This window comes from Eutrigla gurnardus (assembly GCF_963514095.1).
Source record: "Eutrigla gurnardus genome assembly, chromosome: 20".
In the NCBI taxonomy this organism is placed as follows: domain Eukaryota; kingdom Metazoa; phylum Chordata; class Actinopteri; order Perciformes; family Triglidae; genus Eutrigla; species Eutrigla gurnardus.
The window spans coordinates 2,161,306-2,181,805 of NC_139931.1; the positions used below are offsets into that span (position 1 = coordinate 2,161,306).

At 45.1% G+C, this 20,500-nt stretch overlaps 1 protein-coding gene across 1 annotated transcript in view; it reads left to right on the top strand.

Moving 5' to 3' along the window:
* Nucleotides 1–20,500, top strand: part of LOC311030696 (xylosyltransferase 1-like) — a 28,812-nt gene that overhangs the window by 4,175 nt on the left and 4,137 nt on the right. The window contains exons 2-10 of the mRNA XM_084036624.1: nt 5,104–5,632; nt 7,374–7,549; nt 7,634–7,836; nt 10,316–10,396; nt 11,319–11,535; nt 11,848–12,024; nt 15,649–15,917; nt 19,176–19,371; nt 19,776–20,112. Of these exons, the coding sequence (XP_083892750.1) occupies nt 5,104–5,632; nt 7,374–7,549; nt 7,634–7,836; nt 10,316–10,396; nt 11,319–11,535; nt 11,848–12,024; nt 15,649–15,917; nt 19,176–19,371; nt 19,776–20,112 (2,185 nt within the window). The remainder of the gene's footprint in view (nt 1–5,103; nt 5,633–7,373; nt 7,550–7,633; nt 7,837–10,315; nt 10,397–11,318; nt 11,536–11,847; nt 12,025–15,648; nt 15,918–19,175; nt 19,372–19,775; nt 20,113–20,500) is intronic.

A 20,500-nucleotide genomic window follows, 5' to 3' on the forward strand; every position in this document is an offset into this window, starting at 1 on the left:
TTCTGTCTCCTTGGTTCTGTCTCTTTGCTGGATTCTGTCTCCTTGGTTCTGTCTCCTTGGTTCAGTCTCCTTGGTGGGTTCTGTCTCCTTGCTGGGTTCTGTCTCCTTGGTTCTGTCTCTTTGCTGGATTCTGTCTCCTTGGTGGGTTCTGTCTCCTTGGTTCTGTCTCTTTGCTGGATTCGGTCTCCTTGCTGGGTTCTGTCTCCTTGCGGGGTTCTGTCTCCTTGGTTCTGTCTCCTTGCTGGGTTCTGTCTCCTAGGTTCTGTCTCCTTGCTGGGTTCTGTCTCCTTGGTTCTGTCTCCTTGCTGGATTCTGTCTCCTTGGTTCTGTCTCCTTGCGGGGTTCTGTCTCCTTTGTTCTGTCTCCTTGCTGGATTCGGTCTCCTTGCTGGGTTCTGTCTCCTTTGTTCTGTCTCCTTGCGGGGTTCTGTCTCCTTGGTTCTGTCTCCTTGCTGGGTTCTGTCTCCTTGGTTCTGTCTCTGCTGGATTCTGTCTCCTTGGTTCTGTCTCCTTGGTTCAGTCTCCTTGCTGGGTTCTGTCTCCTTGGTTCTGTCTCTTTGCTGGATTCTGTCTCCTTGGTGGGTTCTGATACACCTGCAACCGTATGATTCATGATATTTATAATCCATTATAGTCCGAACCGCAGGGCGTCGTGGCGCAGATGTTTTCCCAGCATGCACCATGCTGGCACGTCTCTCTCTGTTGGCATTTAAACACAACACACTAATGTGAAAACCCACAAAGCTTTGAGATAATTCTCACTGAAACTGGTATAGATAGACTGAAATCCGCCGCCGTAATCCGGGTCGTCCTGGGGTCCCGGGGGGGGGGGGTCCAGGTCTCGCAGTGGAAACCCGTCCCTCCTAATAGTCCATTTAGCTTTCCGTCTGTCCATCTGCTTCTGTTTTTCCTCTTTGTCTCGCCAACTCTATTGTGTTTGGAGAGAAAATCCTTTCATGTCCATCGGGAGACGAGAGGCTCAGCTGTTTTATATTATATATATATGTATATATATATATATATATAGTATTATATACTATATTATATACTTTATGAATATAAAGATATATCAGTAGAGGTAGTAGCAAAACTAAGGAGACATGGATTCATCAGAGAGGCACATTGTGATGTCATAGAAAAAGGACGGACAGCAAGAGCTGTGATTGGCTGGTTTGGGGCCGCCTATTTCTTCTGTCAACGAGAGTGAACTTTCAGGAATATTTCACATGAATCAAAGATCATCTCCACAAGTTCACACCCACGTTTGGTCCTAATTTTAACCAAATTTCCAGAAATTCAATAAAACAAAACAGGAAAATTGAATGTTAACTAAAACTAATATCTGATGAAAAAATCGAGTGAAATAATTCTTAATGCTGGTGTATTTAAAGAGCTGAAATGAAGGAAAACACACAAACATCCACCGGGGTTTGATGGATGCAGAGCCTCGAGCTGCTGGACGCTTCCCGCTGAAAGAGCTCTTTATACGAAGGTGTTTTTTCTTTCACACTTATAGTTGATCGTTATGGATCACTTGTCCTGTTAATGATCTGATATCAGAACAAAGTGGATCTCCTTCAGAGAGGAAGCTGGCTGTTAGAACATTAAACATGTAAATATGTACATGTTGTAGGTTGGTGTGTAGTTGGTGTGTAGTTGGTGTGTAGTTGGTGTGTGAGTGGTGTGTAGTTGGTGTGTAGTTGGTGTGTAGTTGGTGTGTGAGTTATGTGTAGTTGGTGTGTGAGTGGTGTGTAGTTGGTGTGTAGTTGGTGTGTGAGTTATGTGTAGTTGGTGTGTGAGTGGTGTGTAGTTGGTGTGTGAGTTGGTGTGAGTTGGTGTGTAGTTGGTGTGTGAGTTGGTGTGTAGTTGGTGTGTGAGGGTGTGTGAGTGGTGTGTAGTTGGTGTGTGAGTTGGTGTGAGTTGGTGTGTAGTTGGTGTGTGAGGGTGTGTAGTTGGTGTGTAGTTGGTGTGTGAGTGGTGTGTGAGTGGTGTGTAGTTGGTGTGTGAGTGGTGTGTAGTTGGTGTGTAGTTGGTGTGTGAGTGGTGTGTAGTTGGTGTGTGAGTGGTGTGTAGTTGGTGTGTAGTTGGTGTGTGAGTGGTGTGTAGTTGGTGTGTGAGTGGTGTGTAGTTGATGTGTAGTTGGTGTGTGAGTGGTGTGTAGTTGGTGTGTAGTTGGTGTGTAGTTGGTGTGAGTTGGTGTGTAGTTGGTGTGTGAGTGGTGTGTAGTTGATGTGTAGTTGGTGTGTGAGTGGTGTGTAGTTGGTGTGTAGTTGGTGTGTGAGTGGTGTGTAGTTGGTGTGTGAGTGGTGTGTAGTTGGTGTGTGAGTGGTGTGTAGTTGGTGTGTGAGTGGTGTGTAGTTGGTGTGTGAGTGGTGTGTAGTTGGTGTGTAGTTGGTGTGTAGTTGGTGTGTGAGTGGTGTGTAGTTGGTGTGTAGTTGGTGTGTAGTTGGTGTGAGTTGGTGTGTAGTTGGTGTGTGAGTGGTGTGTAGTTGATGTGTAGTTGGTGTGTGAGAGGTGTGTAGTTGGTGTGTAGTTGGTGTGTGAGTGGTGTGTAGTTGGTGTGTAGTTGGTGTGTAGTTGGTGTGTAGTTGGTGTGTGAGAGGTGTGTAGTTGGTGTGTAGTTGGTGTGTGAGTGGTGTGTAGTTGGTGTGTAGTTGGTGTGTAGTTGGTGTGTAGTTGGTGTGTGAGAGGTGTGTAGTTGGTGTGTAGTTGATGTGTAGTTGGTGTGTGAGAGGTGTGTAGTTGGTGTGTAGTTGGTGTGTGAGAGGTGTGTAGTTGGTGTGTAGTTGGTGTGTGAGTGGTGTGTAGTTGATGTGTAGTTGGTGTGTGAGAGGTGTGTAGTTGGTGTGTAGTTGGTGAATGAGTGATGTGTAGTTGGTGTGTGAGTGGTGTGTAGTTGGTGTGTGAGTTGGTGTGAGTTGGTGTGTAGTTGGTGTGTAGTTGGTGTGAGTGGTGTGTAGTTGGTGTGTAGTTGGTGTGTGAGTGGTGTGTAGTTGGTGTGAGTGGTGTGTAGTTGGTGTGTGAGTGGTGTGTGAGTGGTGTGTAGTTGGTGTGTGAGTGGTGTGTAGTTGGTGTGTAGTTGGTGTGTGAGTGGTGTGTAGTTGGTGTGAGTGGTGTGTAGTTGGTGTGAGTGGTGTGTAGTTGGTGTGTAGTTGGTGTGTGAGTGGTGTGTAGTTGGTGTGAGCGGTGTGTAGTTGGTGTGTGAGTGGTGTGTGAGTGGTGTGTAGTTGGTGTGTGTAGGTACGCAGCGGTATTTCAGCAGCTCTGGTCCGTTTCCATGGAAGCAAAGGCTTCTGGGAAAAATCTCAGGAGGATCCGTGAAGGAAGAGAGTTTAGTCTGACTGGTTTTACAGTTTCTCAACTGGGAGGGTTTACTAATTCACTAAGGGAATTTATCTGTACTTAAAATGCATTTACCAAAATAAAAGCCCATATTTGTTTCTGTGATCGCAGGAAAGCTGGAAGTATTCACTGACTACACACACACACACACACACACACACACACACACACACACACACACACACACACACACATTCCTCAAAGCTGATATTACAGATGAGATAATGAAAGGTTGTCTGAGGAGCAGGTGGTTAGAGCTGACATTACTGCCTGTGTGTGTGTGTGTGTGTGTGTGTGTGTGTGTGTGTGTGTGTCAGAAACACACTCTTTATCCCTGGAAAAGACAGATATAGGGCGATCTGAGGGATTAAAATACCCATTGAGGTCATATGGCTTTGCCAGTGAAACACACACACATATGTGTATGTGTGTGTGTGTGTGTCACCACCTGACTCTGGGAGGCCAGCTGCCCGCGTCTCAGAGGTCAAAGGTCACTCAGAGCTCAGGAAGTCATTCCCTCGGGTCTCTGAATCTCTCGAGTGAAAGTGGATTTGATGAACGCACGAGGACGTTAATAATAATCATAATAATAATGAATAAACTGATGAGGTTTAAAATAACATAATGTCTTGTACAAACTCAGTGTGTCCTTGGGTCAGGTCTGCTGTTCCCTGTCTGTCTGCTGCTCCCTGTCTGTCTGCTGTTCCCTGTCTGTCTGCTGCTCTCTGTCTGTCTGCTGTTCCTTGTCTGTCTGCTGTTCACCTGTCTGCTGTTCCCTGTCTGTCTGCTGTTCCCTGTCTGCTGTTCCCTGTCTGTCTGCTGCTCTCTGTCTGTCTGCTGTTCCCTGTCTGTCTGCTGTTCACCTGTCTGCTGTTCCCTGTCTGTCTGCTGTTCCCTGTCTGTCTGCTGCTCTCTGTCTGTCTGCTGTTCCTTGTCTGTCTGCTGTTCACCTGTCTGCTGTTCCCTGTCTGTCTGCTGTTCCCTGTCTGTCTGCTGTTCACCTGTCTGCTGTTCCCTGTCTGTCTGCTGTTCCCTGTCTGTCTGCTGCTCTCTGTCTGTCTGCTGTTCCTTGTCTGTCTGCTGTTCACCTGTCTGCTGTTCCCTGTCTGTCTGCTGTTCACCTGTCTGCTGTTCCCTGTCTGTCCGCTGCTCCCTGCCTGTCTGCTGTTCCCTGTCTGTCTGCTGCTCTCTGTCTGTCTGCTGTTCCTTGTCTGTCTGCTGTTCACCTGTCTGCTGTTCCCTGTCTGTCTGCTGTTCACCTGTCTGCTGTTCCCTGTCTGTCTGCTGCTCCCTGCCTGTCTGCTGCTCCCTGTCTGTCTGCTGCTCCCTGTCTGTCTGCTGCTCCCTGTCTGTCTGCTGCTCTCTGTCTGTCTGCTGTTCCTTGTCTGTCTGCTGTTCACCTGTCTGCTGTTCCCTGTCTGTCTGCTGTTCACCTGTCTGCTGCTCCCTGCCTGTCTGCTGCTCCCTGTCTGTCTGCTGTTCCCTGTCTGTCTGCTGTTCCCTGTCTGTCTGCTGCTCTCTGTCTGTCTGCTGTTCCTTGTCTGTCTGCTGTTCACCTGTCTGCTGTTCCCTGTCTGTCTGCTGTTCACCTGTCTGCTGTTCCCTGTCTGTCCGCTGCTCCCTGCCTGTCTGCTGCTCCCTGTCTGTCTGCTGCTCCCTGTCTGTCTGCTGCTCCCTGGTCCAGGTTGAGCTTCAGATGCGTTAGTGGTGATGCTTTTATTTTGAAGGATATTAAAGATGAACCCTGTCCTTGTCTCGTCAGGACGTCTACCGGCCCAAAGAGAAACTCGACAGCAACAACAACGAGAACTCCGTCCCCAAAGACTTCGACACCATCGACAGCAACAGCAACCTGGGGGCTCGCTCTCAGCGGCTGCGCCCGTCGCTCGCCAACTCCAAGCGCAGGCTGGACAAGGCCCAGGCGCAAGGCATGCTGGGAAAATCTGCTAACGAGGTCCTCAACAGAGGGGCGGGCCACAATCACAACCGCACCCGCGTCCACAAACCGCACCCCCAGATGCCGACAGTGGCCGTGCCGGTCCGGGGGTCCGACCGGGGGTCCGACCGGGGGTCCGACCGGGATCTGTCGCTCCACCGGGCCAGGAAGTCGGCCACGGCGGCGCCGGCGAGGAAGGAGCAGCCGCAGTGTGAGATCAGCGGGAAGGAAGCCATCTCGGCTCTGTCCAGAGCAAAGAGCCGCGAGTGTCGGCAGCAGATCGTGGAGGTCTACTGCAAACACAAGGACGGGGTCCTGATGCCCGACAGGGTGCCCCGCCTCTGCCCCATAGAAGGTGAGACCACACAGAGACCGGACCACACGGAGACCAGATCACACAGAGACCAGATCACACAGAGACCAGGTCACACCAGCAGCAGGTTCATCACAGACAAATACAGCTACAGATCCAGAAAAATCCAGAAACAAACTCCACGTTCTTAAAGTATTTAACAACCAGACTCATGTTTGTGCAGCTGCTTCAGGGACTACATTAGAAAGCAAATTATATATGTATATATATATATATATATATCCCTAAAGATAAATGTCTTTCAGCTGAAAGGAGGAATTCGTCTCCAAACGTTCTCCAGTTACAGATCCTAAACATGTCAAACAGAACTACGTGTTTTTCTGTTGCAGATTCAAACGGTGAAGGATTCAAGAAAATACTCATCTGTTTAATCAACAATTAAAAACCATTTATTTCATCCAGAGAGCTTCAACCTGGGGTCCGGGACCCCTAGAGGGTTCCGGGACCCCTAGAGGGTTCCCTGGAAAGTCTTTATGTTTCAGCTGGTTCCGTGTGGAACATGACTAGACAGGAAATGTGTGTTTGGTCAAAGGAAGTCCAGCCACGCTGAACAGACGCTGGCCTGTACTTCCATCACATTCTGGATTATTGAACACAGACAGTGTAAACGTGTTGACCTCTGACCTCTAAGGACTGAAGTTTCCTCCCAGCAGCCTGTCATCGACAAATCAAAGGCAAAGAATCAGAGAGAAGCCGGCGGCTGCTTCGGTCCTCCGCCTTCTTCTTCATCTATTTGACTCTTTTTGAGGAGCGTTTTTAACCCGGCACGCGTCGGAGCCGGCGAGGCCTCCCGTTCTATTTCCACGTTCTCGGCGTAATTACACCCCAGTTAAAGGAGCAGTTTGTAGTCTTATTTTTGGAACGGCTGACTAATGATTCCCCCGCGGCGGAGCTCTTGGAACCTCCCGGAGCCGTTCTGAGGTTTAATTTATATGATTACGGGTTGGCTTTGATAACACACTGGTGGTTATATGTGGAGCGCCGCTGAGAGATGATTTGAGTTTGACTGACGTGTGTTCAGTCTGTCAAGGAAACCAGCCCCCCCCCTCGCCCCCATGTCCTTACACAACATCACACCACCCCCCCCTCAGCGCTCCACTGAGTCGCCTGATTACAGTGATTCCTCCTCAGACTCCCAGCATGCCCTACAGCTCCGGCAAGGTCACTAATTAGGCCACGCAGGCCTCAACCCGCGCCGTCTTCAGAGCGAGCGTGATGGTGGAGACGCGTCGGCGCTGTCGGAGGCTTTCTATAAACAGGAAGTAGATTTTAACTCGAGATCGAGGGCAGCAGCGACTTTGTCTTGTAACCAGGAAAAAAAAATCCTCTTTTGATCATGTTTTTAGATCTCTGATGGACAACGTGTCCAGAAATTTGCTGATCAGATCCATTTTAGTTCAATATAATGTATCACCAACTACAGCAGGGCTGCACAGATATCTATAATATTCAATTCATTATGTTATTATAGTCTCAATTAACGTTTTGTCCAATTAAAAAAAAGAGTGAAAATGCAATTTTATGTTTTCAAAATGGCTTTTTTGGTCTTTCCAACTCAGAAAAAAACAGTTGCCAATTAATTTTCTTTTTAGTCACTTATCAATTAGTCATTGAAGCGCAGGACTGCAGATCTGGTTTCAGATGTCAGAATTCAAGAAAACGATCTGAATCGTGTTAAAGATGCATCGTGACCTTCCTGACCCCGTTGGTGCTCTCTGTCCAGGTAAAGCCAACGTGAACGTGCAGTGGGAGGAGGAGCCTTCGGACGGCGCCGCCCATCCCACGCCGGCACGGATCGCCTTCGTCCTGGTGGTCCACGGCCGAGCCTCGCGCCAGTTCCACCGCCTCTTCAAAGCCATCTACCACACCTCGCACTACTACTACATCCACGTGGACCTGGTGAGTCTGCTGACCGCCTCTTTTATAGATTGATATACAGTCTATAAACCCATATGTATTGATATTGTCCCTTTGCCTCCCCAGCGGTCCAACTACCTGAACAGGGAGATCCTGTCTCTGGCCGGCAGCTATCCCAACGTCCGTGTGACCCCCTGGAGGATGTCCACCATCTGGGGCGGCGCCAGCCTGCTGACCATGTACCTGCGCAGCATGGAGGACCTGCTGAACATGTCCGACTGGTCCTGGGACTTCTTCATCAACCTCAGCGCTGCAGACTACCCCATCAGGTGAGAGGGATTGGATTCATGGTACTTTCATTATTGCAGGCAGTTTGAACTTGAGGTGAACTTAAATTCAAGGAAATATTAAAGGTACATTCTGAATTTATGATACACTTGTTGGATATTGAATGATGATAAAATATAAACTAAGAATGTGTCTCCAACTACAGTTTAGATTCTGTCTGAATCGTCTGTTTTGTTCAATCAACAGAGAAGAAGAACTCTAAAAAATATTCAGTTTACAGTGATATTAACAGAAAAAATACCAACACTGATGTTGATGAGGGCTCCTCCTGAGGACACACACACACACACACACACACACACACACACACACACTGATCCGGTCTCTGTCCTCGCATCAAAGTGACTGTTTGAATGCCCTTCCAGCTAAAATCCATAACACATCCACAGCATTAGCACCGCGCCGTCGATAGCTGTGACGTCATGGAGGCACATGGAGAGTGAGTCAATGGTGTGTGTGTGTGTGTGTGTGTCTGTCTGTCAAGAGAAGGTCACACAAGTTTTTAAATATCACACAGAATATCAACCAGCTTCATCCGACAGAAAAACAAACAAGAAAAATCTCATTGATTTTCAACAGCGGCTACAAAATCAGCTTTTTTTTGCTCCGAATTGATTCGATATAAGATGGAAAGAATAAAATTGATACTTTTACCTAAAAGCAAAGATGCAGTGAGTTTCATCAAGCGATATGCAGGAATATTGAATTGATTGAATTTAATTTGATTTTATAGAATATGATGCTTCGCTGCAGATTAGTTAAAAAGATGAAACATGCACATGAATGCAGCAGGATTATAGAACAGTAAAACTTCAGTTTCTGAGTAGTTTTACTGCAGTAATGGATCTAAATACGACCTGGCTCTTAAAATAAGCCCGGACATGTTAATGAGGGAGCGTTCAAGGAACTCGTAGGTGGACAGACAGCAAACACACACTTCGGCGTTGAAAGATCATGATGTGGACGCGGAGCCTCTCCTGGTCACGTGACGGCGTGTCACGGCGGCCTCGGTTACATTTCGGCCGAGGCACACAAACAAGCCCACAGACACACACATGCAGGCCTGCGGTCCGTCCTAACGACCGCAATCACAGCAGACCTGTCTGTCTGTCTGCCGGATCTGTCTGTCTGCTGTCCCGTCGTGGCTGTGTGTCCTCCGCTGCGGGCCACACGCAGACAGGAGGAGGAGGAGGAGGCAGCTGAGTGAACCGGTCCAGCTGGCCCAAACAGAGTCCCTCTGATTTCCCCCTAAATGGAGGCTTGCTTCGCCTTGTTTGGAAGGAAACAGACGAGTCGTTCAAATATTTAATTCCCACGTTATAAAAAAACAGCTGTTGTTTCATGATTTGGTGCTTTTCTCCCTCCTGCTGTTAAACACACACGAAGACACTCAGATGTAATAAAAGAGGAAGTTTAAAAGCTCCAAATGTTTCAGCTGTTTGAAATCTGTGACAAGAAAGATGCTGCAGGTGTGTTTGTGTAACCATAGTGATGGTGCAGGTGTGTGTGTAACCATAGTGATGCTGCAGGTGTGTTTGTGTAACCATAGTGATGGTGCAGGTGTGTGTGTAACCATAGTGATGCTGCAGGTGTGTTTGTGTAACCATAGTGATGCTGCAGGTGTGTTTGTGTAACCATAGTGATGCTGCAGGTGTGTTTGTGTAACCATAGTGATGCTGCAGGTGTGTTTGTGTAACCATAGTGATGCTGCAGGTGTGTTTGTGTAACCATAGTGATGCTGCAGGTGTGTTTGTGTAACCATAGTGATGCTGCAGGTGTGTTTGTGTAACCATAGTGATGCTGCCGGTGTTTGTGTAACCATAGTGATGCTGCAGGTGTGTTTGTGTAACCATAGTGATGCTGCAGGTGTTTGTGTAACCATAGAGATGCTGCAGGTGTGTTTGTGTAACCATAGTGATGCTGCAGGTGTGTTTGTGTAACCATAGAGATGCTGCAGGTGTGTTTGTGTAACCATAGTGATGCTGCAGGTGTGTTTGTGTAACCATAGTGATGCTGCAGGTGTTTGTGTAACCATAGAGATGCTGCAGGTGTGTTTGTGTAACCATAGAGATGCTGCAGGTGTGTTTGTGTAACCATAGCGATGCTGCAGGTGTGTTTGTGTAACCATAGAGATGCTGCAGGTGTGGTTGTTTAACCATAGAGATGCTGCAGGTGTGTTTGTGTAACCATAGAGATGCTGCAGGTGTGTTTGTGTAACCATAGTGATGCTGCAGGTGTTTTTGTAACCATAGTGATGCTGCAGGTGTGTTTGTGTAACCATAGTGATGCTGCAGGTGTGTTTGTGTAACCATAGCGATGCTGCAGGTGTGTTTGTGTAACCATAGAGATGCTGCAGGTGTGTTTGTGTAACCATAGTGATGCTGCAGGTGTTTGTGTAACCATAGTGATGCTGCAGGTGTGTTTCTGACCTGATGATTGACAGCTGTTGTCTCCCCTCAGGACCAATGAGCAGCTGGTGTCTTTCCTGTCTAAGTACCGCAACCAGAACTTCATCAAGTCTCACGGCAGAGACAACGCACGGTGAGAGAGACACTTTCTCTTCCTCCTCCTCCTCCCCTTCTTCCTCTTCCTCCCCAGGATTAAATAAAAAGTAAAGCTTGTAGGAGAAGGTAGTTTAGTCATTTAGGTTTGAGTGGTAGTTTGTGGTTAACTGGGTGAAAATTAAAACACCCTCTAAAAATTCAGATTGAAGGAAAAACACCAAATTGCAGATTTCAGTTACACAAAAACGTTTTTTTACGCTGAGTTTCTCAGAGTTTCTTAAAACTATGTCTGGCATCTAAACCGACATTTTATGATTTTGTTTTTGTCCTCATTTAGTTTCGTGTAATTTGGTTTTTAAAACAAGTGGTGAAACTTAAGTCTGTGTTTTTTCGGTTTAAATACAGGTTTAGTCACGAAGTCACTTCAGGTCTCAGGAAGTGATCGGTGCTTGAATAGTGAGCCTGTATTCACTAGAAATACTGTGTGTATATATATATATATATATATATATATATATATATATATATATATATATACTGTATATAGTAGTAGTGAATATTAAGACAGACCCTAAATATCAGATGGAAGTTAAGTTTTTTCTCCCGATTTATTCCTTTTAGATTAACAATTTCAGCATTCATATAAATAATTGTCAATTTATTGATTGGTTGATGATTTTGGTATTGAGAAATCATGTGTTTAAGGCTCCAAATTACAGAAAATCTGGTAAATCTACTTAAAAGAAATAGTTAAGTTGTATTTTCTTCTAAAAAAACAACATTTCATTTTCTTTTTGTCCTCGTTTAGTTTCATGTAATTTCGTGAAACCATTGGTTTCATAATTAGTCAGGTTTTCTTGCCTAGTAATCTTTATCCAGTATACAGTACATGTACAACAGTAAAGGTGTACTTATACACGATGTAAGTAATCAGCTCAACGCCGCGTGTCCTCCTGCAGGTTCATTCGTAAACAGGGTCTGGACCGCCTCTTCTACGAGTGTGACACCCACATGTGGCGTCTCGGCGACCGCAAGATCCCCGAGGGCGTGGCCGTGGACGGGGGCTCCGATTGGTTCCTGCTGAACCGGCCCTTCGTGGACTACGTGGTGAACTCCAGGGACGAGCTGGTCAGCAGCATGAAGCGCTTCTACGCCTACACGCTGCTTCCTGCCGAGGTAACCCCCCCGTCGCTAGAGTCGACCGGCGTCCCCTAGAGGACGATGCGAATAGCTACAGCGTATTTAAAGCGACCTCTCTGAGGTATTTTTACTTTTCTGGGGTGTTTCCACTTTCTGCTTCACTACATCTCAGATGTTACTGCTGTACTCCACTACGTTTATCTGACGGGTTCAGAGGGTTAAAAGACATGAAGACCAACCCAAATAAATGATTATTATATTAATCACTGCAGCTGTAATATTAGTTTAAAAGTCTTATATTTCATATAGATGGGATGTGTTTCATTGAACCTGCCGTTTCTCCTGCAGTCTTTCTTCCACACCGTGCTGGAGAACAGCGCCCACTGTGAGAGCATGGTGGACAACAACCTGAGGCTCACCAACTGGAACCGCAAACTGGGATGTAAATGCCAGTACAAGCACATCGTGGACTGGTGCGGCTGCTCGCCCAACGACTTCAAGCCCTCGGACCTGCCGCGCTTCCAGGTGAGACTGCTTAGCATTCCCCTCTCTGATTGGCAAAGCTTTTAGAGACTTGGACACAGGCCCTTTAAATGCTACACATTAGCCCTGTACATGCTACACCCTGGACCTGTACATGCTACACACTGGCCCTTTAAATGCTACACACTGGCCCTTTAAATGCTACACACTGGCCCTTTAAATGCTATGCCCTGGTCCTTTAAATGCTACACACTAGCCCTGTACATGCTACACCCTGGACCTGTACATGCTACACACTGGCCCTTTAAATTCTACACACTGGCCCTTTAAATGCTATGCCCTGGTTCTTTAAATGCTACACCCTGGCCCTGTACATGCTACACACTAGCCCTTTAAAAGCTACACACTAGCCCTGTACATGCTACACACTAGCCCTTTATATGCTACACACTGGTCCTTAAAATGTTGCACACTGGCCCTGTACATGCTACACACTAGCCCTTTAAATGCTATGCACTGGTCCTTTAAATGCTACACACTAGCCCTGACCATGCTACACAATAGCCCTTTATATGCTACACCCTGGCCCTGTACATGCTACACACTAGCTCTTTAAATGCTACACCCTGGGCCTTGAAATGCTACACAAAAGCCCTTTAAATGCTACACACTGGCCCTGTACATGCTACACACTAGCCCTTTAAATGCTACACCCTGGGCCTTGAAATGCTACACAAAAGCCCTTTAAATGCTACCCACTGGCCCTGTACATGCTACACACTGGCCCTTTAAATGTCTGCTTGACGTCCACGACTCTTTTAGATGCGACACACAGCAGCGCGACAGTCTGCCGGTTCCATGATAATCTCATATATGATTATTTCTTTAAAAGAATAAGAACGCCTGTGTTTTATTACTTTTCTGCCGTGACTGACGACATTAAACAGGACAGATGTGGTTTCAGCTTCTCGGCAGTCACCAAGCTTTTTTTTTCCATCTGTGAACATTCTTTGGATTTCTTTCGATCAGATGCGATAATGTCGCTGCCCTGTAATGAACGGCCACCATGTTCAGTCACTTCTCTTCCCGAGGCCTTCAGGGACCAGAAATAACCTCGTATTCACAAATTAGCAGTGCAGCTTTAACTCCCGGCCAGCTCCCCGTAACGACAGACCTGAGGACAGCGTCCTGCGGTCGGGCTACTGATGGTTTCTATAAGAAGAGCTGATCCTGGAAACAGCTGTACACTTTAGGCAGTCTATATTTTTAGACCTGTGTAGTTGGTTGCCGCTGAGGTTTCTAAGGTTGTCATTATCGTAATGCCGGGGTTCTGGAAAGACGACTCAGTCGGAGTCCTGAATGTTGAGGGTCAGCGTGGAACACAAGTACAGCAAGTACAGTACAACGCACACTTTAACTCCTTCATCTAGCCGGTGGAGATGAATCGTGTCTTATGAGCTGGAGGCTAAAATATGAAGAGTTTTATTTTTGTCTTGATCCATTTAAAATCACATTAAAAGAGGGGTGTCGGTGTGTAAATGAATGCTCTAATTATTAGACAATAGGGAGACAATTTTATGTTTTATTTGTGAAATTATTAAAAGCATCCTTCAGTTCCTTTCTGTTTTTATTCAGGGGCTATCTTTATTGATTCACTGGTTCCCAAATGTAATTATTTCCTGCTCTTCTATAGTTAGGTTGAATATGTCAGGTTTGTCTTTAGGATCTTTATCTGTTAATCATTAGATGAATTACTAATGAAAATAATAGTTGCCATAGTTACCGTGCTTATATTATTATAAAACTCAAAATGTTCCTTCTTTTCTCTGTCTTATATTGTTAACAACTTTGAACATGTTCTCGACTAAATAAAGCTGAGTCAGCTGCCTGGTTCACATCTGGCTGCGAGCCGAGAGCTAAGAGTAAAAGCGTCTTTTCTATTATTGCTCCTGTGATGGAGATGAGCCTGTAACTAGCGGTTACTGTCTTTAGCTGTGTGAGAACACCGCCTGTTAGGGAACTGCCTGTTAGGGAATGGCCTGTTAGGGAACGGCCTGTTAGGGAACTGCCTGTTAGGGAATGGCCTGTTAGGGAAAGGCCTGTTGGGGAACGGCCTGTTAGGGAACGGCCTGTTGGGGAACGGCCTGTTAGGGAACAGCCTGTTAGGGAACAGCCTGTTAGGGAACAGCCTGTTGGGGAACGGCCTGTTGGGGAATGGCCTGTTAGGGAACAGCCTGTTGGGGAACGGCCTGTTAGGGAACGGCCTGTTGGGGAATGGCCTGTTAGGGAACGGCCTGTTAGGGAACAGCCTGTTGGGGAACGGCCTGTTGGGGAATGGCCTGTTAGGGAACAGCCTGTTGGGGAACGGCCTGTTAGGGAACATCCTGTTAGGGAACATCCTGTTAGGGAATGGCCTGTTAGGGAACGTCCTGTTGGGGAACGGCCTGTTAGGGAACGGCCTGTTGGGGAATGGCCTGTTAGGGAACAGCCTGTTGGGGAACGGCCTGTTAGGGAACATCCTGTTAGGGAACATCCTGTTAGGGAATGGCCTGTTATGGAATGTCCTGTTGGGGAACGGCCTGTTAGGGAACGGCCTGTTGGGGAATGGCCTGTTAGGGAACAGCCTGTTAGGGAACAGTCTGTTGGGGAACGGCCTGTTGGGGAACGTCCTGTTGGGGAATGGCCTGTTAGGGAACAGCCTCAGGACGACCACACAACTATAAAAACACTCCTGCTGGATAAGGAGCTCCGCTGCTGCCTGGGCAGTCCGGTCCGCATGGCTCTCATTATGTTTGGGGTTTCCTGGCCCATTGGGAGCTGGTTTTGGTGAGGTCACACCCTCCTGGTGACATCACAAACCATGCCCTTCCTTCCTCTGGACCGGGCCACATGACAAAGTGTGTGTTCTCGCTGATTCTATTCCATAGAAGGTTCTTATTCCATGTTTAAAAAGAGATTGTATAAATGTCTTTAATCAGATGTTTTTCATCTATCCTTTAATTACAACTATTAGGAAAAAAACATCAACTAATCGGTCATTTTGGTTCAAAATGTTTTTTTATGCTGAAACTTACGTGCACATCTCTGTTAAATATGAGATTTAAACTGGTGATTCTGTGTGATTGTTGTGGATGAACTAGGTTTTATAGACTAGGTTGTATAGATGTGTGGGCTCCATGGTACTGGAAAGGGGGCGGGGCTTAGCCAAGCATTCTCCATGGACAAAAACTAAATAACATTGTTTTGTCAACGACTTTCTCCAAACTAAAAGCATTTAAGAGGATTCAGACTTATAGAGGAGTCTCAGACGTGACCCAGGTGTTCCATAAAAGTACATTTTCTGTTATATTTTGAAGTGATCTGGATGTTGGAGGTTTACTCTGAATGTTTACTCTCCGCTGTACTTTAAACTGGAACTGGGTGGTTTCACAGCTGGAAAAGCCGAATCGAGTGCAACACACATCAATGCTGCCAGTGTTGCCTCTCGTTTTAAAGTGTTGCTGGAGTTTATTCCTCACTCTGAGGTCGTCTCTCATTTTTCGGTTATATACCTGAATCTGCTCATTCTGTTGCCTTCTCTGTGTGTTTACTGATTATTTGTCTTATTGAAGGTCAAAGTGTACTTCCTGTAATCCCTCCACCTCGTATCTGTTCTCCCGACCCCAGCAAGCGTCCAGACCCACGTTCTTTGCGAGGAAGTTCGAGGCCAGCGTCAGCCAGGAGATCATCAACCAGCTGGACTCGTACCTGTTTGGACCGTACGCCGCGGGCACGCCGGGCCTCAACGCCTACTGGGAAAACATCCACGAGCAGGAGACGGACGGCACCGCCGGCCCGTCGGACTCCACGCTCAGCCACTACCACGCCTTCGCCCGCATGGGGATGTCGCGGGCCGCCGGCTCTCTGCAGGGCCATCCCAGCGACAACAGCTGCAGGTAAGACCATCCAGACGTGGATCCGTGGAGACCTGGATGTGGTGTGGACCACAACATACCCAGTTCTCTTTATACGTCCATGCTACCAGGTGGTTCTTAGGGGGTTCCAGAAGATCTTTACAGAGTCTGAAAGGTCCTGCATTATTGGAAGGGGGTTCCTAATGTGGTTCTGGGGGTTTGTGAAGGAGCTCCAGTGGGTTTTGGGAGGCTGCAGGAGTTTGTAGACGGCCTGCGAGAGTTCCTCATGATGGTCCGATGGGGTTCTTGGGTAATGGAGAGACTCTTGGAAGCATTCAAGCAGTCACAGAACCAAAAAGAATCGGGGGTCAGAAACGCTGTCACGCCGATCCTGGTTTGGATTGTGTAGGTCGGTTTACAAGCTGTCAGTCAAACCACATTGTGGACCAAACAACTAGACCTGAAAGTGGTGAAAAGATGGTCTCATGCAGTTTGTTTGATATGTGGAAGCAAAGCAGAACAATGTAGATATGATGGTAGATATTTTGGAGGTTAAGCTCCACCTGCTGATTGTAAAGTGTCAGGGAATGAAGTCCAGTCCAGTTGCCTTCTCAAGTGTTAATGATCATTTTTGTGGAATCAGAGAAGATGAATAATCCCTTTTTGAATTGGTGCAGACCAAATGACGTGAACTACTTAGTGAGAATTGAGGAGTGTGCTTGAATTGTTTCTGCTAGACGTCCACCTCGTGTACAGTCCTTCACCCGCCGTGAGTGTGTTTGGGTGCTCCGAGGAGTCATTCAGGCGTTGGGTCAGTAAACTCAGGCTGCAACATCGCTGAGCGAGCGGGAACGGCAGGAGGAATATGTCTTTCCACTAAACTCACCACCACTGCTGTTTGTGTGTGTTTATGAGTCCAAATTAAATATATAGATAACGCCAGCTTGTCCTCGGGTACAATCACGCTACAGTGTCTGCACGGACTGGATTTTTCCAGCAGTGTGTGTGTGTGTGTGTGTGTGTGTGTGTGTGGTGTTAGGGGTGGGGGGGCTGGAGACCCACATTAGGTACAAGGACGTTCTTGTTGTTGGAGTTGGGGTGGGGATTGGTGGCTGGAATGGGTGGGGGCATCATTATGGGAAGTGTGTGTGAAAAGGGGGACGAGAGGGGGAGTTAAAACAGGACTCGTCTGTTCCCTTCAACCTGTGATTCCAGTCAAGCAACATGACTTCTTTCTACATACTATACGGACTTTTTTCATGACTTTCTTTTATAAAAATTTCAAAATACTATACTATGACTTTTTTCATGACTTTTTTCAAAATACGACTTTTTCATGACTTTTTTTCAAAATACTATACTATGACTTTTTTCAAAATATTACTTTTTTCAAAATACGACTTTTTCATGACTTTTCCAAAATATTCTGTGAATTTTTTCATGACTTTTTTTCAAAATACTATACTATGACTTTTTTCATGACTTTTTTCAAAATACAACTTTTTTCAAAATACGACTTTTTCATGACTTTTTTTCAAAATACTATACTATGACTTTTTTCATGACTTTCTTTCTAAATTCTATTCTGTGAATTTTTTCATGACTTTTTCAAAATACGACTTTTTCTTGACTTTTTTTCAAAATACTATACTATGACTTTTTTCATGACTTTTTTCAAAATATTACTTTTTTCAAAATACGACTTTTTCATGACTTTTCCAAAATATTCTGTGAATTTTTTCATGACTTTTTTTCAAAATACAACTTTTTCATGACTTTCTTTCTAAATTCTATTCTGTGAATTTTTTCATGACTTTTTCAAAATATGACTTTTTCTTTACTTTTTTTCAAAATACTATACTATGACTTTTTCATGACTTTTTTCAAAATATTACTTTTTTCAAAATACGACTTTTTCATTACTTTTCCAAAATATTCTGTGAATTTTTTCATTACTTTTTTTCAAAATACAACTTTTTCATGACTTTCTTTCTAAATTCTATTCTGTGAATTTTTTCATTACTTTTTCAAAATACAACTTTTTCATGACTTTTTTTCAAAATACAACTTTTTCTTGAGCTGCACAGTGGTGTAGTGGGTAGTACTGTCGCCTCACAACGATAGGGTCCAAGGTTCGATTCCCGGGTCGGTTTTGGGTCCCTTCTGTGTGGAGTTTGCATGTTTTCCTCGTCTAAGTGTGGGTTCTCTCCTGGCTTCCTTTTTCTCCTCCCTTTCTCTGGCTTCTTCCCACAGAGCATGAATGGTTCTTTGTATCTATATGTTAATACGACTTTTTCCTGATTTTTTTCAAAATACAACTTTTTCATGACTTTTTTCAAAATACGACTTTTTCATGACTTTTTCAAAATACGACTTTTTCATGACTTTTTTCAAAATACGACTTTTTCATTACTTTTTTCAAAATACGACTTTTTCATGACTTTTTCAAAATACGACTTTTTCATGACTTTTTTCAAAATACAAATTTTTCATTACTTTTTCAAAATACGAATTTTTCATTACTTTTTTCAAAATACAACTTTTTCATTACTTTTTTTCAAAATACAACTTTTTCATTACTTTTTTTCAAAACACGATTTTTTCATTACTTTTTTTCAAAACACGATTTTTTCATTACTTTTTTTCAAAATACAAATTTTTCATTGCTTTTTTCAAAATACAAATTTTTCATTACTTTTTCAAAATACGAATTTTTCATTACTTTTTTTCAAAATACGACTTTTTCATGACTTTTTTTCAAAATGCGATTTTGTCATGACTTTTTCAAAATACGACTTTCATGACTTTTTTCAAAATACGACCTTTTCATTACTTTTTTCAAAATAGTATACTGATTTTTTCATGATTTTTTTCAAAATACAACTTTTTTTCATGACTTTTTTTCCATGACTTTTTTTCAAAATACCACTTTTTTTCAAAATATGACTTTTTTTCAAAATACTATACTATGAATTTTTAATGACTTTTTTTAAATACGACTTTTTCATGACTTTTTTCAAAATACGACTTTTTCATTACTTTTTCAAAATAGTATGGCTTTAAAGCACAGTTGTACAAATTATGATTAAAATATCTTAGTATATTTCATCGTTTAGAATGTTATTAGTATTTCATAAAAATGTACTTAAAATGTCAATGTGTAGTATGTCCTTAAATTTGTAAAATGTTTCAGCAATTATCTTAGCTTTGTGTGGATGAAAAGACAACACGGATAGAAAAGATTCCTCTTCACTTTAATGCAGACATGGTCTAAGTACGGCATGTTTGTGTCTCTCCCAGGTTTATGGCCATGAACCACCCAGTGTCGGTGCACCTTTACTTCCTGTCAGACCAGTTCCAGGGCTACCTGGTGCGTCACATGGTCACTAACCGAGCCTCTACCCAGGTGGAGAGCCTGGAGACCTGGGCTACACCAAAAGACCACTTCACCCTGGCAAGCCCCACCCACCCCACCAACAGGCTGCAGCATGTCCAGGTCAGAAACACACACACACACACTTTTCTAAACGGGACAACAAATTTAACATTGGAGAGAATTTGGTTGAAAAAAAGTTCCGACATTTAAAATTGTAGGTACATCAGGTCAACATACATACATTTGGTGTCACACTTACTCTCTTTGGGAAGGAAAGAAGAAAAACGTCAATATAACAGGTGACTCCAAACTTCTTAATGGAAGTGTATATAAGTGTTTGAGGGTGAGTGTAGGTATGTATGGGTACATAAGCTCACAAATGTTAACTGGAGCCAGACTGTGGAGTGTTGGGTAAAACCTTGAAATCAATTCTTAAATCACCTATATGCAACTTATGATACCCCTAAGCTGCACATTTCCCCGCTGTGGGACTAATAAGGGATGACACTCCCCCTGCTGTCCAGGTCGGTGCCGACTGGGATCCTAAGGAGCGTCTCTTCAGGAACTTCGGGGGTTTGCTGGGACCCAACGACGAGCCGGTGGCAGTGCAGCGTTGGAGCCGAAGCCAGAGCAACCTGACGGCCACTGTGGTATGGATCGATCCCACCAACGTAATCGCGGCCACTTACGACATACTGGTAGATGCCGCCGCTGAGGTCACCCACTACCGGCCGCCGCTCACCCTGCCTCTGAGGCCCGGGTTGTGGACGTTGAGAGTGCTGCACCACTGGAACCCGCTGGGTCAGACCACCTTCATCGTGGCTCCGCTGGAGTTCCACAGACAGCAGCCCTTAAAGCAAGGTGAGCGATCCAGACACCAACGTTTACATGCAAACACAAAAACTGATTACTGAGGAATGAGGTTCAGGCAGGAAAAGAACATTTAACATAGAATATGGGATATCTTCCATCACACCCCAAGTCATAGTATAGTATGTAGAAAAAAGTAATAGTACAGCATGCAGTATATGATAAAGTCCCTCATGGAAACACCTGTTGTGGAGCTGTATTGGGGTCACTGCAGGTTGTATGTAGATAGATCTAACACTTAAATTGCAGCGACACACAGAGAGCAGAGGCCGTCCTGCCACAGCTGTCAGCACCACGCATACATGTATTTATAGTGTCAGAATGCAGCCACTCACTCACTCACACAGGGTCACCTCTGTACCAATCAGCCTCCCCTTTC